The 15,229-nt window shown below is 45.6% G+C and overlaps 3 protein-coding genes across 3 annotated transcripts; 1 reads left to right on the forward strand and 2 right to left on the reverse strand.

Moving 5' to 3' along the window:
* The first annotated feature begins 2,146 nt into the window (after positions 1-2,146).
* On the forward strand, positions 2,147-3,052 carry LOC119356991. The gene has a single exon (XM_037623975.1). The coding sequence runs from the start codon at positions 2,147-2,149 to the stop codon at positions 3,050-3,052; it is 906 nt and encodes a 301-aa protein (XP_037479872.1).
* Positions 3,053-3,741: 689 nt separating this feature from the next.
* LOC119356990 (ubiquinol oxidase 4, chloroplastic/chromoplastic-like) lies at positions 3,742-6,647 on the reverse strand. The gene is made up of 9 exons (XM_037623974.1): positions 6,493-6,647; positions 6,193-6,412; positions 6,009-6,102; positions 5,769-5,884; positions 5,498-5,606; positions 5,325-5,393; positions 4,773-4,844; positions 4,614-4,661; positions 3,742-4,218 (listed from the first exon to the last, which is right to left on the reverse strand). The coding sequence occupies exons 1-9, from the start codon at positions 6,630-6,632 to the stop codon at positions 4,082-4,084; spliced, it is 1,005 nt and encodes a 334-aa protein (XP_037479871.1). The 5' UTR covers positions 6,633-6,647; the 3' UTR covers positions 3,742-4,081.
* Positions 6,648-7,237: 590 nt separating this feature from the next.
* LOC119356993 lies at positions 7,238-10,764 on the reverse strand. The gene is made up of 5 exons (XM_037623976.1): positions 10,449-10,764; positions 10,253-10,325; positions 9,485-9,549; positions 8,836-8,945; positions 7,238-7,799 (listed from the first exon to the last, which is right to left on the reverse strand). The coding sequence occupies exons 1-5, from the start codon at positions 10,560-10,562 to the stop codon at positions 7,472-7,474; spliced, it is 690 nt and encodes a 229-aa protein (XP_037479873.1). The 5' UTR covers positions 10,563-10,764; the 3' UTR covers positions 7,238-7,471.
* Positions 10,765-15,229: the final 4,465 nt, after the last annotated feature.

Raw genomic sequence — 15,229 nt, forward strand, 5'->3', positions numbered from 1 at the left:
CAGGTTAAAGTACATTTAGAAAAGAACACAAGTGAAGTAAGGGCCTACCAAACATGTAGAGATCCTCATTCATGTACTAGTTTACAGCCAACGGTATGTATGTACGATATTATGTTTAGAAAATTAATATGTGTTGATATGAACAAGGGTCGGACAACCATCATTGTTGTTGTGACCTTCTAGTGCACTGCACCAAATCAATCTTTTTGTAAGGATCACATTTTTTTTATCCCACAAAAAAGATCACATCTTTTGTAAGAGTTTTTTGTGTAGTGCACCTAAAATGACACATCGGTGATTTCGCTCTAAAATTAGGTGCACAACAAAAAAGAAGTGAGCAGTGTTTGAGCTCAGGACCTCAAATGGGAGAACTTAAAGTGTGTCGAAGGACTCATTGGAATATATACAAAAATATGTAGCGTTAGACTTCCTCACCCCATTGCTAATTCTTCAACGCTGACACTCACCCCATTAGACTTATTCGGCATATGACAAACTATGCCATGCACGTGCCATTTGCTGCGTGCATCTGGTGTAACTGGGCACCGTTGAAGTGCAAGATCCACACATGGTTGACGGTGCAACATAGAATTTGAACGTCCGATCGAAGAGCGAAACATGGGTTACAGGATGTACCCTCTCCGTGCCATACTTGTCTCCAGGATGAGGACAACGCTGAGCACATCCACATTCAATGTTGCTACGCGAGAAATCTGGCACCGATGCTTGACGGACCTCAACATCACAGTTCAGCGCCCGGAAAGAGAGGATACTCTCTTGGAGTGGTGGATACGGGCTAGGGCGAGCTTTCACGGTGCTGACAAGAGAGATTTTGACACCTTTATCACGACAATTGCTTGGGCACTCTGGAAGCAAAGAAATGCTAGGGTGTTCAATTGCACAGAGCAAGTAAAGACTATAGCACAACTTCACCTGCACATCTTGCGGGAATGGAAATTTGCGGGAATGGGCATAGGTGTATTGCATAGATTTGTGAGAGAGTAGTCTTAATTGTTTAAGTGTTGGTGTGGGTTGTACCCTTGTGGGAATGTTCACATCCTGCACAAGTTCTTGTAAATGATTTTTCTCCCTTCTATAAAAGTAAGATATGCTATTGGCGTACTCTCGGAAAAAAAAACACTCTTCTTCCCGATGCATCTTTTTTCCTTAAAAAAGTAGGAGTGGTATAGCACTTTCTTGTTAGTTGTTTATTTATTTCTACTACTATAAAAGACTCAATTGGTAACGATAATGTGTCTGCCATCCTGACCATTAGATCTGCATCTAACGACTGCGATTGAAGTTATGACCTCTTTGCAACAACATCCCATTTCTCTGCTCCAATTTACAGAAAACCCCATAATATCTTGAAACCAGCCACGTTCCTCCCTTACCTCATCAAAACAGCCCAAAGAATATATTTTGAGTGAAACATAAGATATTTTTTTAGTGATATATGTATATCAAAACTAAGCGGTTTTCTTTCAAATTTGTGAATATGTATTATTCTACTTTGGATCCATTGTAACGTACGGGCACATTGCTAGTTTATTTTGAACGGCATTCCTTGTTGGTTGTTGCTAGGGCGTATTCGTGGAAGCTGCTCGTGAGGCCGTCAACCGTCATCACGCGGCTCTCGTCCTTATCTTTTTCTTTTCTTTGGAGGAAGCTCTTGACTTCCGGCTCGGCCGTCGTCACGGGGTTCAGGCATTCTCTGTTACCGTTGATTCTTGGGTCCTTCCCTGGCTCCGGGCTTTGCATTTCACACCATTTTCTCCCCTGGCAATCTCACCGAGCTCCACCAGAGTGTCCATCCACAAAGTAGCAGCCAGCATGGCGGAGCGGCTTGGTTCCGTGCCGGAGGAGAAAATTCGTCGCCGCAGGTCCTGAAAAATTCGGTGGTAGCCCGGACCATCCCCTGAAAAATTGGTTCTCGGAGCTCGACGTCGTCTGGGTTCTCCAAATCCACGACGAGCAAGGCTTACGGCGGCTGCTTCGAGACAAGCCAGCGACGACGCAAGACTTGGTCCAAAAATGGATCCGGGCTCTTACCGTAATCGTCGCCAGTATCACTGAGTTGGTATTCGCCTTTCACTGGAACTGGATGCCGTCGGTCGCACTGTTTGGCAAAGCAAGCATCACCGAGATGCTCGGCTTCGTGGATGTCATCGTCACCGTCCTCGAAGGGGAGAGGCTACAGGCCGTCCTTGACATGTTTACCTGTGTCTGTGGTGCGTCGCACATGTTTACGGCGGTCATGGTCTCTCGAGAAGGCCAGAGCATTTTCAACGAGATAGACAGCCTGTTAGAGAGACTACGAAACAGACTCGTAGCAAGCACGATGGAGGAGGTGTGGACACTCGTTGAGGAAGATGACTCATGGGCTATCGAGATCCCACGAGGAGGAGGCGACGTTCACAAGAACACTCGGTTCACCATGGATTGCATGCTATCCATGATAAATGCACAGACTTCAACGCGACATTTTGCACCGAGCCACAACTCTGAAAACCACATTGGTGGCCTGATCGATGGCACAATTGATTATCTCAACGGTTTGCTCTTCACAAAATCAGAGTCATGCTCGGATCAAAGCCTCCGGTATCTGTTCCTGCTCAACAATTCCTATTTCGTAGCTCATGTGGTGTACGAGTCATCAGGATCGTTCATTCCTGATGTTCCCTGGGACCTCACACTTAAGCTTACGCCTGAATGTACGAAGTACATGGATAGTTACCTCAATGTTTCCTGGGGACCTGTGCTCTCCTGCATACCAAAATTGAGATCTCCTGGGTTGATCCATCATTTGATCAACACCCCTTCACTGGCCAAATTCGAGTCGGCATTTCACAAAACCTACCAGGCTCAGAAGTTCTGGAAGGTTCCGGACCCTAAGCTCAGAGATGTACTGCGGAGGGCTATCACTGAAAGAGTCATTTCAGGTTACCGCGACTACCTGGAGGAGCATCCGGAGCTAGAGAAGCACGTTGGCCGCGAAAGCAGCAGTCCGGACGGTTTAGAGGAGATGTTGGGAGAACTATTTGAAGGATGAAAGCTGCTCGAGGCATCAACAGTCACCTAACAAACCAGAGGCTGGAGTGATGTTTCACCCTTGTATTTGGATTCTTTTTTCCCGTTCCTTTTGTGATGAAGTTGTATTCTGAATTCCGTTGGCAGCTTCATAAGTGTCAGATACTGTTCTAAATTTGATTTCCTGATTCCATTTCCATGTCAAATACTTCCACATCTACTTCTCCGTCAGTTCCATACATAGATAACTGCCATGTTTATTTCTGATTCTGCAACATCATATATGCACTTGTTTTTTTTTTGTCTAGTTCGATAAAAGTTCAGCTTGCAGATGCCAAGAGCACTGAAAAGTAAAAGTAAACGCATACTTGGGGAATAACAGTTATATTTGCCTGGTATCTGTACTATTTATATGTGAAAATCCATTTGTGTTCCTTATGCACCTGTAAGAGTACTAATGCTTATCTTAGTATTCTACACCATTATATATTTAGACCAGCAGAAATAAGCATTGTCGATACACTACCTTTGAGCTATATATTTTATAACCTCCTAGAGCGAATGCTCAAGCCTTTTTTATCCTTTATAAATATAATACAACAGATTAATTGGACAGACTTAATACCATTTTCAATCTTGAGCTAAACTGACGATATACGCAACATGTATCGTCATCACGGATTTCCCAATGTCTTCTCAACAGCAAAAAACTGAATCAGCAAAACATCAAGACTTTTCCTTCAAGAAGCATCAAAACCCTTGATGTTACACAGACCACAACACAGCTGGATTACACCGTTCATGGCCCGCGGTAATGCCTGACAAACAATGCACGTCTCTCATTGTAAATCTGTGATGCATTTATAAACCTATATTCCCTATGTAAGATTCACAAGTACGAAAGTCTGGCTAATGTCTACATACGAAGAGAAGGGAGAAAAAGGATGGAATACAATATATCACCAAAATTTAGTATGATACTCTACGACGCTATAGCACGGAGGTACGTACAACCGGTCAGTCTTCATTTCCAAGGGACTTCTTGACAGAATCATTCTGCATCAGCTTCTACTGAGCTCTGCACGGCATGAGGAGAACGGAGGGTTTCATGCGTTTGACAAGCCTTCATTGTCTTGCAATGCTCCGCCTCATCGTCCCGTACATTCACGAATACATCATACAAGTTATCTGCAATGGGATAAGGGGAGCAGTGAGGAGTTCATTCATACTCATAATCTTTATGGACAAAGCATTAAAGGGGAGAGTCCAGATTTTTTTATAGGCGCTATATTATCAGCAGAGAGGGTTAAAATCCGAATGGCAGGAGTAGGAGTGGCAGGAGTAGGAGAGTCAGATCAAGTAACAATCTACTGAAATGAATCATAACTGTGATTTGATGGGTTTTCTATAATATATGTTCCAGCAAAAGGTGGCAGCTAGCACACTTTTCCAATGAAGTCATGTCTTTGAACAGACAAATCAGTGAAATTAATTCCCAAAGCTACAGGCAACTTGTTAAGCCCTGACATTCTGAAAACCTTAACTCAGTAAAACAAACTGCCAGGGGGGGAGAAGAACTATACCAACTTTAGGCCTCCTAGAATTTGGAGCTCTTGATGTTTGAAACTCATCTGGGAAACAAGCCATGCAAGCAATAAGCATAGATATTAATGTTTAATATAAAGCATAGAATAAATACTGGTTAAGGTACATTTAGAAAACAACACAAGTGAAGGGCCTACCAAACATGTAGAGATCCTCATTCATGTAATAGTTTACAGCCACCTCTGGAGCTGGTAGTTTTTTCAACTCCTCTGAAATAAGAACGAGTAGCTGACATTATTACAGGACTGGAAGTGTCATTACAGCAAAGCAAATATGCTTCATTGGGAGAACACATTAACTGAGTTAGCAGCTTTCCCAGTGCCCAGGTAGGTAGGCACCAAAACTATGATTTAAGCAAAAAGCAATCAATGGTTTGTACGATTTAAGCTTTCCATTTTTTGGTAGGATTAGGAAGGGCAGATTTAAATATAGGTTAAAGGATAATGATATAAATTGCAAAATGGATTCCATTACAAAGTTACAATGATTTGGCCCTCAACCCCTCAGCTGAAAAAATTCTGAACAGATTGTTGTTCACTTCAAATCAAACATGGGAAACAAGAGATAACCAATTTGACTATATAAGCTAATACTCTGTATTCAATAGGCAGGGTGCTGTTATTCCATAAAATCCTAGATACAGAACTTGCACAACAGGAAGAATACTTGGCACACCAAAGTTGCCTTACCTCCGTTGAGCTTAAGGAACTTGTCATAAGTTGAGTATGCATGCCTCTCAACACATTCAGAAAAGTGGTCTGCATACAAGATATTCGAGTTCAGAGCAGCTTTATCATCACAAAAACACAGTAATAAAAAAAGAAACATCTACTTCATGAGTAGAAGTAATATGTGCACTCACATGCCATTCTTGGGCTCAGCATGTACATGCCAACAGTGACGAAGTAGTAAAAAAAGGCGCTAAACCGCGCAAGAAAGCGATCAAGCCATACAGAGTTGCCACCCAATGCCTGATATGAACCAAGAGAATGAAGAAAGTAAGAAATATGCAATAACATAATCCAACAGAAAACAATATATCTAGAGCTGAAGTTAAGGGCTGAGAAGAAAACAGGATGTATTCATTTTGACATGACACTGACGAACAGACATATAAAAGATTTTGCACATACTTCCATGATTAAGAGGTGATGGAACTCATTCATGCTTTCAGCAAAGTGCACTTTGATGTTATCAGCTCTTCTCGACCAGCCAAAGGTCTCGTACAAGTGAAGCACCGATATAAACGCTGTTAAACAATCAATCAGTGAACAAGACAGTGACCAAATTTGTACTGTGTGCCAGACCATACCAAAACCATATATGTAGAGGCAGAATTCAGTGAGCTGCAGACATGAAGATGAGATCCTCACCGAAATAGGGCACCCTGGCGATTGTCTCGAGCACGAAGAACCTGGCGTAGTCGCGGTCGCGGTACAGAATATCGAGTATAAAGATGACAGTATCCTGCGGACGGACACACCAAACGTTGAGGCCGAGAGTGAAATCTGATGACCTCGAATGCGCCGGGAATCAGGGCTGGAGTCAGACACTCACCGTGAGGAATACGTTGAAGGACTGCTCGAACCTGACGACCCAGTCGCCGTCCTCGCCGGCGAGGGTGAGCTCCTCATCGAATCCACCTTCTTCCGGGGGAGGAGCTGCGGCAACCTCCCTGACGGCGAAGGAGTCCTCGACGGCGGACACCTCGGCCTCCTGCTGCTCCTTCTCCTGCCGCGTCCTCGCCGTCGCCTCCGCGCGGATCCTCCTCCCCCTCCTGCGCAGACACGAAATCAACAGGCCGAGCGGAGAGGGGAACGGCGAGGAGGGAGTGGGGGATCGATTCGAGCGGGTTACCCGGAGACGAGGGCGACCGGACCGAGGCGGACGCGGCGGGCGCGGGGAGGGAGTGGGAGGAAGCCGGGCGGAGCGCGCGCGGCGGCGGGGGCGGGGCTGCGGGCGAGCGCGGCCCGGAGTGGCGCCGCGGAGGCGGCCATGGCGATATTTGCCCGGGGTCTGGGGGATGTGGCAGTGTGTGCGAGAGGGGCGCGGCTCGGCGGCGAGGGGAATGGTGGGGTGGTGGGTATATTCGCGCGGGCGCACGGCGCGTGGGGCGTTTTGTCGTCGTGGGGAGGCGGGAGCGCGACGGCCGCGGAAACGACGGCGCGGCGGACGGAGGAGGCGAAGTGAGGCTAGCGTGACCGCGACCGGGTGCGCGTGGGCAGTGGGCCGGCTAGTGCTGCCGACCGGCCACGCTGGTTGTTGATCGCTAGTGCCGTCCGTGTCCCCCCGGTGCCAAACGGGTTGCGCCAAAGAACCACGAACTCGGTCAACATTCGCCGTGACTCGAACATCTGTACGGCTGTGACCCGCCGGGCAGCACGATCGACATCGGAACTACTCCCTCCCTCCCAAAAAGCTTGTCCCATATCTAGCATCAAGTTAGTGCTAGTCTGCTAGACACATCCATTTAAGAGACAAGCTTTTTCGAACGGAGGTCAAGCATGCCACTACCTACCAGGCAACCGCATGCTGAGTTATCCACACACAAATATGGCGACGAGCTTCCAAAAAAAAAAAACACATGGCGACGACACAAATATCGCCAGGATTTCAGGACTATGGTGCGTCAGCCCCGTCTGTTACTTACTATCAATCAAGCAGCAGGTTTAGTGGCTAGTGCTACAAAATTATCCACCACCGAATCAGACCGGCTGGCGGCTGGCTGATCGCCAGTCCATTCGAAACTAACATCATCTTAGCATCTTTGCCCTCGATTCCCAGGCGCATCATCGACTGTTCACTTCAAGACCCCGCGTTTTCTTTCTAATTAGAGTCATCTGCAGCCTGCCGCCGCCGCTGCTGCTGGCCGAGAGCCGCTGCTGACATTCGCAGAGGCCGCGTTGTTCGAAAGGGCCTCGGCGCCCTGAGCCTTGTTGACAGACACCCCGCTAACCGAGGGGGCCTCGGCATCCTTGCCGGGAAGTGGCGGGGCGTCAGAGCTCTTGGAGGCGTGCCGGTTGCTCCTGAACCTGCTTCTGAGCTTGCTGAAGGGGCGCCAGTGCCACCGGTTCTGCGACTTTATCTGGCCCATCAGCTTCTGCTGCTCCCTCCGGACGATCCTCCGGGTGTACCAAGCTCCGCCGCGCCACCCCAGGGCGTATCTGAAAGTAACATAAGATTGGCAGGTTTCATCATTCAGGTTTGCAGGATGATAACACTGACAATTGAGAGTTGGTGTCAGAATGGATTCTAAGATTCACGGCAGAGACCAAGACCACTTATGTGCAGCACTCGCTCGTATTTGATTCAGATGAACTGATGCATGACAGGAAGTTTAGCATATCTTTCAAAATTCGGAGAATATGCACAATCACGGCGAAACTATGTCGTTTGTGCATGTCCCAGTGATGCATATAGTTGGAGGAGGGTGCTATTCTAAATAAATGACAGCATCAGAGCTACTACACTTTTGCTTTTATGCATATCCAGGTGGTGCCAAGTTGGAGCAGGGTATTCAAAACCAGATGCAATATTAAATACTGTGCATTCTTTGCACAAAATTAAAACTAAACTCGAAAGCAACCAATAAAATAACCCAAAGTAAATAGCCTATGTGCAGCATTCACTCTTAATTATTTCAAAATGAACTCGGATGTAACAGGAACTTTAGTACGGATTTCAATCATGGAGTTCCTTTGGAACATATACAGAAGATCACAGCAAAACTATGTCGTCTACGCATGTCCCAGTAATGTGTATAGTTGGAGCAGGGTATTCAACTAAATATGTGGCAGCATGAGGGCTACACTAAGTTGGAGCAGGTAGATAGAAAACCAGCCGTGATATTAAATACTGCAGAAAAATAAAAAATAAACTTGAAAGCAACCAATAAAATAACACAAAAGTAAATAGGCCTTCACATCCTAACTCAGTATTAATCCTAACTCACTGTAGTATATATGTTACAGCCAATGTTTATAAGAACATATGATTCTATGATTGATTGAGAGTTGAGGCATGTTGATCAGCATTGACTATATTAATATGAGCATACAGAGTATATATAAGCTTCACTAGGGCATTGAAACCTTATGTATGTAGAGAGTAAGTAACATATGCCTGGTGCTACCAATACATATAATATTGAAAAAGGTTTCGATCACAGTAGTATATATATTAAGAACAGCATGAACATACCCAACAACCGTAGTTGTCAATGCAGTGGCTATACAAGCTGAAGTGCTAATGTTATAGGAGGTAACAATCTTTTTGATCTCATCATGTTCAACTTTGTGGGTGTTCCTCAACTGTTCAGAAAATAAAAGAGAAGAAATATATCAAAGATTGTCCAGACTCCAGAGTACCTATTCAATAAAAGTAACAAATAAATACTGAAGGCACATCAGGTAGTCGATCCGCCGTCTAGAATGAAACAGGAAATGGAAGCAAATGTTTCTAACTGTATGAAAGTTGTGACCATCAGAGTGTAAAACTCCACTGTTATAAACACACCATAACTCATCACAGATGTTAAATATCATCACCTCAAAATTTTTTTTAAAAAGAGATGAAACAAACAACAAAATACATGTTAATCTCATCATCAGAAAACATGAAAGCATGTTGCACTGAATTGACAAAGTAAGACATATGCACACAGGGTTCTGATTGTCTTATGCTAAGCCTACCCTGGAGCCATCTTGAACTTCTGTCAAGAGTCTAACTGCCTATTGGCATTTCTATAAGTCGTACACCGAGAAATGCACATTACAAAAGGAGAAGAATGTAACCCATTCACAAAACAAAATAACCATGACATTAACAGACTATCTCCTAAATTGCTTACAGATTCCTCAATGGAATGGAGCCTCTTGTCGATCTTTGTTTGCTGCATATGACGAAGAGAATAACCTATAACAAGAAATTAAAAACGTATTAGAAACCGTAAATCATCCAAAGAGAGAATTACCAACTAACTTAAGAAACAGTGCAGATGTACAGCATAATGACATATGCTCCACTCGGCATGCATTACCAACATGAACAAAAACAGCTCATAAAGCGGACTTCCCTTGATAATCGTAGTACATGAAAGGGGGCCTATGAGTTGAAAATGGCAAGTAGTCTGACTTCAAATTAAGCACACATGTTGGAATTTCTTACCATTTACTAGTCAGGTGAGGGGCGAAAGTAGTTCCACAACTCAACTAAACAGAGGATCACCAAAGAAATTCAACATTTCAATTGAAATAATTACTACTGTACTAGTGTGCAGTGATTGGGGAGGAAAAAATCATCAATTAGACTGTAACTTGGTGCACTTGCATTCAGTCACCACCACAAGGGGCATTCTGAAACAAAATTGCTCTGGTGCAGCTGTGGTCCCAATTGAGGTGTGCCCAATGGTATTACATAAGACAAACAAACTAATTAGGGTTCAGCAGCAAGCAGCTGCACAATTGCATCACTCCCTGACTCTCTCCATTCAGATACAGCGGCGATTGTTGAAGACAAAAAGGTAATCAAGCGGACGGGCCAGCGATACACTCTGAACCCGAAGACAGCATACGGACGGCGGGGGAGAGCAGGGCAGGGGATGGAACAGGGGGCTTACCGGCCCAGGCCGTGAGGACGGAGGCGATGGAGGTGCCGATGGTGAAGACGACGCGGTGGCTCTCGAACACTTCCTGCACGCACGCACCGCGTCGGGGCATCAAAACCAGATCACGAGGGGCGCGCGGGTCGGGGGCGCGTCAGGGATGGGATTAACTTTGATTTGATCTGGGCGGGGCGGGGCGGGGGGAGCTTACCTTGGTGGAGAAGAAGGTGTCGCGGACGGCGGCCCAGGAGTTGGTCGCCCGCCGCCGCACGCTGGGCAGCGAGAGCACCGCGCGGCCCGCGCCGGCCAGCCGCCGAGCCGCCATCTCGGGTGTCCTCCGCTCGCTCGGTGGGATAGGGGGGAGCGGGGCTTGGGGGGGAAGGTGGGCGATTCGGCTCCTTGAGCGCGCGACCAACTTGCGAAGGAAGAAACGGAACGGGCGGCGGCGAGGGAGGGCGGGGGGCCGAAATAGCCAGCGGCTACGGACGGGACGGGGGAGCGTCGGAGGGCAACGCGGCGGCGGTGCCGGGGGCACCGAACCGGATTCTTTTTCCTTGTCTACTGCCGAGTATTTGACAAAAAAAACTACCACATTATGGGTACCCGTTCCACAGAACTACCACTTTCAAAAAAATGACTAATAACTACCGAAAATTTCAAATTTTGTGACAAAAAACTACCAAGTCATGTTGATCGTCCAGTTAGCCGTTTTAACCGCTTAACTGACAGGGATGGCCTACATGGCAGGCCGACGGCGTCCCTAACGGCTAACGAACGCCGCTCGCGGCCGTTAGTGGCCCGGCTCGGTCGGAACCAGCCAGGGGCTAGGTCAAAACGACCGACCGACCGGCCGACCGGCCGAACCACATCTCTCTCCCCGAGCTCTCTCCTCTGTATTCCTAGGCGGCGGTGGTAATGGCGGCGTTGGATCCAAACCCCGACGGCGATTTGTTCGGCGGCCAACCTCCTGACGTAGTTGGGGGCCGCGTCGACCTTTCGAAGGTCGATACGTGGCTAGGAAGCTCTAGCTTTGCGACCCAACAGCCTGAATCTGGAGTTGGCGGCGGCGGCTCGACCACCGGCGAGCCATCCCAGGAGTTGGCGGCGGCTCCACCACCGACGACGACAAGAAGTGCACCTCGTGGCCGGCGCAAGCTTCCTCGTGCGGGAGGCGGCAGGTACAACATATCTTCTTCCTTTTCAGTTTTATTGACAGGATGTATTTTAGGTCAATTTCCCCTAATGTATGATAACAGAGTAATTGCAAATTGTTAGAAACTTTAGCAGTGTGCATTCTTTATAATAATTCATTCCATTTTTGTCCAGTATTGATGACCCAAAATGGGGAATTTGGTTCCATTTAGAAGGCAGAGATTCAGTTGTTAGAAACATGTACCAGTCAGACATATCATTTGGGACTCTGATATCTCTTATTAGGAGTGAGGGTTGCTGCTCTGATGATTATATGTACTATGTTAGTGATGCTCATAAAGGGATAGAAGGCTTAGAGAAAATATCTTTTGAAGATGATGTGCAACAGATGTTGCTCCACTCTCTAAATGAAAAGAGTGTGAACATAAGAGTTGTGAGAGCAAATGAGCTGTGTAATGCAGATGAAAACAGAGATTATTATTTTGTTGATCATTGCATTAACACCCAACAAAGTTGCACTAAGTTGGTGGATACAAGCATGGACAGAAAGGAAGAGCTTAAGAAAAGTATTCTTCAGAGAGAAGCTGACCTCAATCATTTTGAAGGTGACACTGATGTATCAGAATTTCTGTCTGATCCAGATGGCAACAGTGTGGAACTGCAAGCAGTTTCTTCATCTGATGATGAAGATAGACCAATGGCACAAAAACTAAAACCAGTGAGAAATCCTGGTCCAACAATTAGATCACACAATGAGGCTGAGAAAATGGAAAAACCAGATTGGTTGCCTGAAGCTGATGAAAAATGTTTTCCTGGTGATTATGGCATTAGTGATAAAGAAGATGAGCCTGAAGGATCCTATAAACTACCAAGTGGTAGGAAGAGAAGGAATATGAAGTTGAAGGAAAGGGTATGGTTCAATCCCAAACTACCAAACCCAGAAGATCAGTTTTTAAGGGATTGTGCTTCACCAGTGTTTATGAGTACAGAGATGCACTTAGGGATTTTCACATTAGGACATTGAGGAACTTTCAATACCATAGAAATGCCCCAGATAGGATTATTGTTTGGTGCTCAGAGAAAGCACAAGGATGTGATTTTTATATCACTGCCTCTAAAATAGCTCATGAGAAAACTTTCTGCATTAAGAAGTGTGATATTGTGCACACTTGTGGAGCATGTGCAGAGTCCACAAAGGTCACTACAAAGTGGTTGTCCAGATCAGTACAGGAAGCATTGAGAGAAGACATTAGATCTCCTGTGGATGCATTAATTAAAAAGACAAAGACCAAGTTTTCAGTGGATGTGTCAAGGAGTGTGGCATATAGGGCAAGGAGGAAGGCTGTTGATGTGGTGCAAGGTGATCACAAGCAGCAGTATTTGAGGTTAAGAGATTATCTTCAAGTTGTTCTTGATACAAACCCTGGGAGCAGGTGTATAGTGACAACATTTGAAGATCCAGAAAACCCAGCACCTACTCCTAGATTCAAGTATCTTTTCTACTGTTTAGCAGCTTCAAAGGAAGGTTTCCTTAATGGTTGCAGACCATTTATAGGTAACTTTGGAAGATTTAACTGTTATTAATTAGTGGTTTCCTAGTAGTTCTATGTTGTAGCTAATTTGTCACTTAATCCAGGTCTTGATGGATGCTTCATCAAGTTAACCACTGGACAACAAATACTTGCAGCCACAGGAAGGGATGGCAACAACAACAACATCTACCCCATAGCTTTTGGTGTGGTTGACAAGGAAGACGGAGAGAGTTGGACTTGGTTTTTAACTCAGTTGAGATGTTGCATTGGTAGTGGCAACAAGTTTGGAACATACACCATCATATCTGACAAGCAAAAGGTTAGTGTCTTATGCACAAATATGTTAGATAAATGTTGTTTTAGTAAATATTGGAATTATTTAAGTTTGATCATGTGCATTACTAATTTGTTAATGCACAGGGCTTGCTTAAGGCAATAAATGAGGTATTCCCTGATTCACCTCAAAGGTACTATCTTAGGCACATATATGCAAATTTCCAAGCAGCTGGATTTAGGGGGCAGGAACTAAAGAAATGTGTGGACCAGGCTAGCTACTCTTACACAAAACATGGTCATGAATTAGGGATGGCAGATTTGAAAGCACAGTGTGAGAATGCTTGGAAATGGCTAAAAAAGATTGATGCTTCTGCTTGGGCTAGGTTTGCTATGGATCATACATGCAAAACAGATCTAGTGGTGAACAACCTGAGTGAAGTGTTCAACAAGATGATACTGGATGTTAGGGCTAAGCCTATAAGGACAATGTTTGAAGGGATTAGGACCAAGCAGATGATCAAGAGGCAGCAGACCAGAGAGAAGTTACAGATTAGTAGGTGGACAATCACACCCAATTATGCAGAGATTTTAGAAGAGAACAAGAAATATGCCAAGTATTGCCAGGATGATAGAGCAGGTGAAACAATATGGCAAGTTACCAGCAAAGGAAAACAATATTCTGTTGACATGGAAAAATGTACCTGTGATTGCAAGAGATGGAACATGTCAGGAGTACCTTGCAGTCATGCCATATCTGCAATGACAAAGCAAAAACTGCATCCTGAGGACTATGTTAGTGAATTTTTCAAGAAGACATTATATTTTGAGACATACAAAGAAATTATATACCATGTCCCTGGTCCAGATTGCTGGCCTCAAACAAACACACCAGACATTGAGCCTCCTGTTTTTAAAGAAAAGGCAGGGAAAAAACAAACTGCAGGGAGGAAAGGGCAGTTTGAAGTTCCAGGTCCAAGAGATAGTAGTAGGATGGGGACTATTGCATGTAGCAACTGTGGGCTAGAAGGACACAAGTATACAAGTTGCCAGAAGGCTCTGAAGCCTAAGCTTCAGATGAGGAAAAACAAACATCAGGTAATTACATGACTTACAAGTTTCCTTTTTCTATGGTATTTACCTCACTAAATGTGTCCTGGTTCTTGAATGCTGGAAAACAGGGCAGTTTATGCAAATACACCAGCTGCACCAGCTCAAGGCCATGCTACAACTGGAAGAAGAGCCAATCCTACCATATCAGTCCCTGCTGTAACAGCAAATAGAGCATCACATTCTGCTCCAGGACCTTCTGCATCAGCACCAGCCCCTGTTGCTACATCCAGAAGGGGCAGACCTGCAGGTAGAGGGAGAAATTCTGGTTTCAGTGCACCAAGATCTGCCACAACTTCTGCACAAGGTTTGGCAGGGACCAAAAGGAAGAGGTATCCAAGCTCCAAATTGAAGGGCTACTTCTATGCAAGTGGTAACTAATGGTAAGTCTGAACTTAGTTTCTGAACTTAGTTTTTGCTCTTAGTTTCTGCTCTTACTTTCTGCACTTGTCTGAACTTGTCTGAAATTGAACTTGTGTGAAACTGAACTTGTCTAAGATGGGCCTGCTGCCCTGTTATGCTTTATTACTTTGGGCCTGGTACTGGGCTCGGTTATTGGATCTCTCTGCCCACCCCCTCCCAAGCCTGCCATTCTGTCTACAAAAGACGCAGCGGCCGTACAACATCTTTCCCCTAGCATAAAACCTAGCCGCCGCGGAAGCACGCGGACCCTAGTTCAGCCAGAGATGGATCCAGCATTAGGAGAGGTAGTGGATGACCATGAGGAGGTTGATAGGGCTGCTGCGAGGGCCAATCGCAGAGCGCGTGCGCTGGAGCGATGGCGGAGGCTGGCTGCCAGGATTATGGCAGAACGCAACGCCAACGATGTCAAGCAGTTCAATGAGGCGTTCCCAGAAGGAACGCACATCATAGATGACCTTGTCATCTGGTGGGCAAGAGACAGGGCAAGCTTCCATCGATTCCA

The sequence above is a fragment of the Triticum dicoccoides genome, chromosome 2A (genome assembly GCF_002162155.2).
Source record: "Triticum dicoccoides isolate Atlit2015 ecotype Zavitan chromosome 2A, WEW_v2.0, whole genome shotgun sequence".
Classification (NCBI taxonomy): Eukaryota; Viridiplantae; Streptophyta; class Magnoliopsida; order Poales; family Poaceae; genus Triticum; species Triticum dicoccoides.